This window comes from Hordeum vulgare, chromosome 4H (genome assembly GCF_904849725.1).
Source record: "Hordeum vulgare subsp. vulgare chromosome 4H, MorexV3_pseudomolecules_assembly, whole genome shotgun sequence".
Classification (NCBI taxonomy): Eukaryota; Viridiplantae; Streptophyta; class Magnoliopsida; order Poales; family Poaceae; genus Hordeum; species Hordeum vulgare.
This window is the reverse complement of record NC_058521.1, coordinates 518,583,753-518,591,483: the sequence shown is the minus strand read 5'-3', so window position 1 is coordinate 518,591,483 and position 7,731 is coordinate 518,583,753. Positions and strand designations below refer to the sequence as shown.

The 7,731-nt window shown below is 55.2% G+C and overlaps 1 protein-coding gene across 1 annotated transcript; it reads left to right on the top strand.

Moving 5' to 3' along the window:
* The first annotated feature begins 1,724 nt into the window (after positions 1 to 1,724).
* Positions 1,725 to 5,250, top strand: LOC123449238 (leucine-rich repeat receptor-like serine/threonine-protein kinase BAM1). Its single transcript, XM_045126381.1, has 2 exons — positions 1,725 to 4,330; positions 4,600 to 5,250. The coding sequence occupies exons 1-2, from the start codon at positions 1,765 to 1,767 to the stop codon at positions 5,019 to 5,021; spliced, it is 2,988 nt and encodes a 995-aa protein (XP_044982316.1). The 5' UTR covers positions 1,725 to 1,764; the 3' UTR covers positions 5,022 to 5,250.
* Positions 5,251 to 7,731: the final 2,481 nt, after the last annotated feature.

Here is a 7,731-nt window from a genome sequence, read left to right as displayed (position 1 = left end):
TCAAATCAGGCAAAAAAATAAATGCATATTGCAGGGAATGGAACCCGCGGCTCGGCTTTATTATATTGGTATAAGGGAACTAGCTAGCGTGTGATTCCATTGTGCCAAAAGTTAGTGTTTGCTCCTATTAACTAATAGTACCATATCGTTGTTTTACACGAAACTACATCAGCTTATATAGGTCTGCAAGTACAGAAGGAACAAGCCTCATAAGAAACAAGGAGATGCCCGAATAAAGATGAAACATGTTGCGTTATAACAGGAGTAAATAGGCAACTTTATGGCAAGGAGATCCGCCTAACCACCCACGATGCATGTACCGTAGTATGCAAATGTATAGACTAAGAACATCTTTGTTTTGGTTGCAACTACATATTATCAAATTCTAAACCATCAATTGTAAATTATAAAAGCGTGTGATAATTTTTCTTCCATTGTAACGCATGTGTCTTTTTTGCTAGTATATACTCCCTTCGTCCGGAATTACTTGTTACAAAAATGATATAAATGAATGTATCTAGAACTAAAATACAACTAGATACATCCATTCCTACGACAAGTATTTTCGGACGGAGAGAGTACCAATCTACTCCCTTCGTTTCAAAATATAAGACCTTTTAGAGATTCCACAAGAAGACTACATACGAAGCAAAATGAATGAATCTATACTTTAATATATGTCTATGTACATCCGAATGTAGTTCATAATGCAATCTTTAAAATGTCTTATACTCCCTCCATACCTAAATATAAGTCTTTTAAGATATTTCATTAGGTGTCTACATACGAAAGCAAAATGAGTGAATCTATATTCTAAAGTATGCCTATATACATCCGTATGTAGTTCATTAGGCCTCGTTTGGTTAAGGGGGATTTGGGAGGTTTTAAGAGGGAGGGATTTTAGGGGATTGGGTGAATCCCTTTGTTCCACCCAATCCTCTCAAATCCCGGGGGGTTTGCTTCCACTAGTTCTCTGAGGAGGGTTTTGAAACACATAGATAGGAAGGAATTGAAGGGGAACGGAGGGGATTGGGCTAAGCAAACCCCTTCTACCAAATGAGCGCCCGAGGATCTATGGGGTTTCTGGACCCCCGGGAATTTTCCTCTCAAAACCTCCCCAATCCCCCTTAAACAAACGAGGCCTTAGTGAAACCCCTGGAAAGACTTATATTTAGGAACGGAGGAAGTATATTACTATCTTTATAATGGATTAAAAAATGTCATTTTTGCCAACTAAACTTACCACCTCGCTTCAACCAAAGCTGGCATAAAAAACGTTCGGGTCGCCATGCTGAAAATCCGATCGTTCGAAATTTACGATTTTTGTATATCAAAGTGTCCCGTATCCATGAGGAAAAAAAAAGCATCAAAGTAGTATTGGCAAGAGAACTTTTCACGATCTGATATGACCCCTTATCAATCTTTTTTATACAAACCGCCGATGTATCTTGTGATGATTCAGGATTTCAGAAAAAGGAAATCTTGTGATGATCCAAAAATTGTACCACTGTTGTCCAACAACGATTGTCCCGGAGCTCTAGGTAAATTTGAAGCTTTACCCTGCTTTTACCTTTTGACAAAATGAACCAAAGGTGCACACTGGAAATCACCATGCGCGCGCAGGTACCTCCTGAAACATGCTTCATTTTCCACCCAAGGAAAAAGCCGAAAAAAGGAAAGAAATTGAAACCGAAGATTTGCGCACGCTTATAATCCAACTCTGTGCGCCCGAACTCGAGCGCCACTCCAGCACAGCCCCCATCCATGGCACGCTCCATGGCCGCCACTCACGCCTTTCTCCTCCCCGTCCTCCTCCTCCTCCTGGCCACCGCCACCCACTCCATCGCCTCCGGCTCATCCACCTCCGCCGCCTCCCTGGAAGCCGCCGCCCTCCTCAACCTCTCCGTCGCACTTGCTGATCCCTCGGGCTACCTTGCCGCGCACTGGACGCCGGCCACGCCGCTCTGCTCGTGGCCGCGCCTCTCGTGCGACGCCGCCGGCTCCCGCGTCATCTCCCTCGACCTCTCCGCCCTCAACCTCACCGGCCCCATCCCCGCCGCTGCCCTCTCCTTCGTCCCGCACCTCCGGTCCCTCAACCTTTCCAATAACCTCTTCAATTCCACCTTCCCGGACGGCCTCATCGCCAGCCTTACCGACATCCGCGTCCTCGACCTGTACAATAACAACCTCACCGGCCCGCTCCCTGCCGCGCTCCCCAATCTCACGAACCTTGTGCACCTCCACCTCGGCGGCAATTTCTTCTCCGGCAGCATTCCCACGTCGTACGGCCAATGGGGCCGCATCCGGTACCTGGCCCTCTCCGGCAATGAGCTCACCGGGGAGGTACCGCCGGAGCTCGGCAACCTGGCCACGCTGAGGGAGCTGTACCTCGGGTACTTCAACAGCTTCACCGGCGGGATACCGCCTGAGCTCGGGAGGCTGCGGCAGCTCGTGCGGCTCGACATGGCGAGCTGCGGCATCTCTGGCAAGATCCCGCCGGAGTTGGCGAACCTGACGGCGCTAGACACTCTGTTTCTACAGATTAACGCCCTGTCCGGCCGGCTGCCGTCGGAGATAGGCGCGATGGGCGCGCTGAAGTCGCTTGACTTGTCCAACAACCAGTTCGCCGGGGAGATCCCACCGAGCTTCGCGGCCCTCAAGAACATGACGCTGCTGAACCTCTTTCGGAACCGCCTCGCCGGCGAGATTCCCGAATTTATCGGTGACCTGCCGAACCTCGAAGTGCTGCAGTTGTGGGAGAACAACTTCACCGGCGGAGTGCCGGCGCAGCTTGGTGTGGCGGCAACCAGGCTGAGGATTGTCGACGTGAGCACAAATAAGCTCACCGGCGTTCTGCCGACCGAGCTATGCGCCGGCGGTCGGCTGGAGACGTTCATCGCGCTTGGAAATTCGTTGTTTGGCGGCATTCCGGACGGGCTCGCCGGGTGCCCGTCATTGACGAGGATCCGATTGGGAGAGAATTATCTCAATGGGACGATTCCGGCCAAGCTGTTCACGTTGCAGAACCTGACACAGGTAGAGCTGCACAACAATTTGCTGTCCGGCGGGCTCCGGCTGGACGCCGACGAGGTGTCGCCATCGATAGGGGAGCTGAGCCTGTATAACAACCGATTATCTGGCCCGGTGCCGGCGGGGATCGGTGGGCTCGTTGGGCTGCAGAAGCTTCTGTTGGCCGACAACAAGTTGTCCGGCGAACTCCCGCCGGCTATTGGGAAGTTGCAGCAGCTTTCAAAGGTGGACATGTCTGGCAACCTGATATCCGGGGAGGTGCCGCCGGCGATCGCAGGTTGCAGGCTGCTCACCTTCCTCGACCTATCCTGCAACAAGCTCTCCGGCAGCATCCCGGCAGCGCTCGCCAGCCTACGGATCCTCAACTACCTCAACCTATCCAGCAACGCGCTCGACGGGGAGATCCCGCCTTCCATCGCCGGAATGCAGAGCCTAACAGCCGTCGATTTCTCGTACAACCGCCTGTCCGGCGAGGTCCCAGCCACCGGCCAGTTCGCCTACTTCAACTCCACCTCCTTCGCCGGCAACCCTGGTCTCTGCGGGGCCATCCTGTCTCCGTGTGGCAGCCACGGCGTGGCCACGTCCACCATCGGGTCCCTCTCCTCGACCACGAAGCTTCTCCTCGTGCTCGGCCTCCTGGCGCTGTCCATCATCTTCGCCGTGGCAGCCGTGCTGAAGGCGCGGTCTCTGAAGCGGTCGGCGGAGGCGCGTGCGTGGCGGATCACGGCGTTCCAGCGCCTGGACTTCGCCGTGGACGACGTGCTGGACTGCCTCAAGGACGAGAACGTGATCGGCAAGGGCGGGTCCGGGATCGTGTACAAGGGCGCGATGCCGGGCGGCGCGGTGGTGGCCGTCAAGCGGCTGTCCGCCATCGGGCGCTCCGGCTCAGCTCACGACGACTACGGCTTCTCCGCCGAGATACAGACGCTGGGGCGGATCCGGCACCGCCACATCGTGCGGCTGCTCGGGTTCGCGGCCAACCGCGAGACCAACCTCCTGGTGTACGAGTACATGCCCAACGGCAGCCTCGGCGAGGTGCTCCACGGCAAGAAGGGCGGCCACCTGCAGTGGGCGACGCGGTACAAGATCGCCGTCGAGGCGGCCAAGGGCCTCTGCTACCTGCACCACGACTGCTCGCCGCCGATACTGCACCGCGATGTCAAGTCCAACAACATCCTCCTCGATACCGACTTCGAGGCGCACGTCGCCGACTTCGGCCTCGCCAAGTTCCTCAACGGCAATGCCGGCGGCTCCGAGTGCATGTCCGCGATCGCCGGTTCCTATGGGTACATCGCTCCTGGTATGCATTACGGTCCTCCTCTACTTTCATTTTTCGCAAACATTTGGATGCAAATCATCGAGATTAGCTGCTACTGGTATGCATTTCATCGGATTTTCAGTTTTAGTGTTATCTGATTGTTTTTACTGCGTGGCATCAACAACTGTGCTGCACATGCACTGCAACTGAAGCCAGCCTCTCATCACTTTGTCGTTTAAAATGGATCATCTTTGGGAATTGTTGGCATGTGATCTTATGTGGCCGCATTCTCTCTTCTGTGCCTTTTTCAGAGTACGCCTACACTCTCAAGGTGGACGAAAAGAGCGACGTGTACAGCTTCGGCGTGGTGCTGCTGGAGCTCGTCACCGGACGCAAGCCGGTGGGCGAATTCGGGGACGGCGTAGACATCGTGCAGTGGGTGCGGATGGCCACCGGGTCGACCAAGGAAGGCGTGATGAAGATCGCCGACCCCCGCCTCTCGACGGTGCCCATCCAGGAGCTGACGCACGTCTTCTACGTCGCCATGTTGTGTGTCGCCGAGCAGAGCGTCGAGCGGCCTACAATGCGGGAGGTCGTGCAGATCCTAGCCGACATGCCGGGGGCGACGTCGATGACCGTCGGTACGCGATCCGAAGCCACCGTTGAAGTTGAGGAGGAGCATCAGGACGGGACACAGGACTCCCCGGCGCAGCAGGATCTCCTCAGCATTTAGTGGCTGCACCTTGTCGCAGCCCCTGTACCTTGTGGTGTACTCTTCGGAATGTGGTGGCGTGTCCGGATGCGTGTGAAGGCATGTGCTAGATTAGTGGTATGATAATGTTGTTGATTAATTAGACCAGTGTAATCTCTGTAGTAGTAGCAGCAGCAGCAGCAGTGCTGCCTTGTACAAAGCGGTTAGCGGGTCTCGTCTCTCCAATTGAATCCAAGTGATTTGTTTCTAAGAGTATCTCCAACAGCCGCATCGTTCCCTAGTAGGCCGGCTAGAATGAAAACCCTAAATCGCGCCGCCGAGCACCTCCACCTCCATCCTTCCTTTCGTCTTTGCTTCGCGCCGTCGGGCACCTCCATCCCCATCCTCCCTTCCGTCGTTGCTGGAGGAAGCCGTCGAGCAAAGCCCTAAACGGCGGCGGCGGAGGATCTCTTGTCTCCCCCATCGGATCGGGGTGAGGCGGGTCACCCCATGGCGCCGGGGCGTTTCTTCCCGATCTGCGTCTCGACGGCGCGACGGATCGCTTTCGATGACGGCGCAAGGTTGCAGCGTGGGGGCTGGATAGAGGCGGCGGAGCTGCAGAGCTTCGTGGAAGATGGGGTGGTGCTGGCTACTCGACGAGTTCGCGTGGCTGCGGTGGCGTTGGTCGTGGCGGCCGGCGACTCAGTGGGTTGGTGGCGGCGGAACATGGCTGGTGGCAGCGGCGATGTTCGGCTTGGATCCTGGGGCAGCGACCCTCGAAGGTGGCGGCATGTGAAGCTTGGGATTGCCGCGGCGGCATGGCGTGGTGCAGTCCCTGTCCAAGGCACCGACGATCTTGTGGTTTTTGCTACGGATGTTGGTTCGGGTCAGAGAAGGTGACGAGCGCGTGGGATCCATCTCGACGGCTCTCGCAGTTTGGCAAGGTGAGGTGGAAGCCCTTCCCCCAGGCTCCAGTGGTGGCACACTCACACAGTGGCTGGTGGGCTAGGGCTTCTATGGTGGCAGTGCTGTCGTGGACGGTCATCGGATCTAGGCGGCTAAATATGGGGCTTTGAAGGCGGTCGGGACGGTGCACAAGTTGTCGGGTGGATTTCTTTGGGATGGATCCGTGTAAAAAGCTGGTATTCGGTCTGTGGCCGGAGCCGGTGATGAAGGCGTCCATATCGTCGTTTCCTTCATGAAAGCATCATCGATGTGAAGCTCCCAACTCCACCCAATACCTTCGGAGGAAACCCTAGATCAACAGATCGGATGCCAGCGGCACTCTTATGTCGTTTCCCTCATTGGGGGCGTCATTCTTGGAGGTGTACGCGGGCTCGAGGGACAAGTGGATGGCATCTTTGGTGGAGCGGTGCTTCGTCCTGCATATTCATGGCAGTGGATCTCGACGACGTGGAGTAGTGGAGGCTCCGCGTCCGATATATGGCGATGGACTCACGCAGGAGGACGACGTTGTCTGGCGTCGTGGTGACATCGATGGCTGAGAGGCCTGACAAGGTCAATGCGTAGTAGCTGCTTTGAGGATGGTTTGATGGAAGACGGTGGTGACGACCCTTGCAGCGTGTACGTTAGTGCCCACTGGGTGTGCGCCAGACCGGTGTGTCATCCTGTCCCGGTGTTGTGGCTTGGATGGGACATCCGGCTTTAGATGTTATGCTTTGGTGCGATGTCTGTTTGGTATTTGGCCGGGACATTTGACATCCCTTCATCTAAAGGATAGGAGTAGCGGCATGTGTTGTCAAGATGGTGGCCTCAGACTTACTCATGTATGACTTTATAAGGTCTTGTTGAATAGTTAATAAAATGACTACATGCATCGTCCAGATGCACAGACCGGGGGTACATCCTCCTTTTCTAAAACAACAGCGATGCTAAATAGCGCGTGGGAAACCTATGGTTTAGCACGCGTCGAACAATTTCGCGCGTTCCAACGGACATGGGAGTTTCCGACACGCGGCAAAAAATCGCACGCGCGAAAAAACGGCTCCACGTGCGGCACTTTTGGCGTGCGACATCCGACGCGCTCTATTGAACGTGCGCCCCCGAGCCGGCCGATCGCACACTCCATCGCCCCGCCGCCTCTTTCTTCCCTCACCACCCCTTTCTTCCTCTCGTCCGACGCCCCGCCGCCGCCGTCGCGCACTTCTCCCGACGCCTTCCCCCACTGTCGACTCCCCCGTAACCGACATGCCGCCGTGTCGCCGGAGCAACTCCGGCTTCCACGGCGTCCACGAACGCCCTTCTGACATGTTCTATGCGGAGATCAGCTCCGATGACGTGCGTCTCGGTCTCGGAACGTTCGAGACCGTGCACGAGGCTGCTCGCGCGTACGCCAACGCTTCCCGCATGACGTCGCCAACAAGAACGCCTTGTGGGTGTAGAGAGGGGCAAATCGGCACGAAACGGGCGGACAGGCGTCGACTGAAGGCACTGGCGACATCGGAGTGTCACCTCGGATAGGCGTCGTTCTTTGACGAAGACGATCCTCGGTGGGAAGACGCGTTTCTCTCGGCGTCGGACGACACCACCGAGGAAAACTCGGAGTTGTTTCTAATTTATTTGCACCCTAGTATCTTATCTATTTTTATTTGTATCATAGACTAGTTTGTGGTGTCCGATTCGATCATGTTATTTGTATCATTGAATTTTATCCATATGTTATTTTTTAATATTGTTCGTGTGTGTTTGGGTTGTTGGTGTGTGTCGTTTTTTACAACACATGTTAAAACGA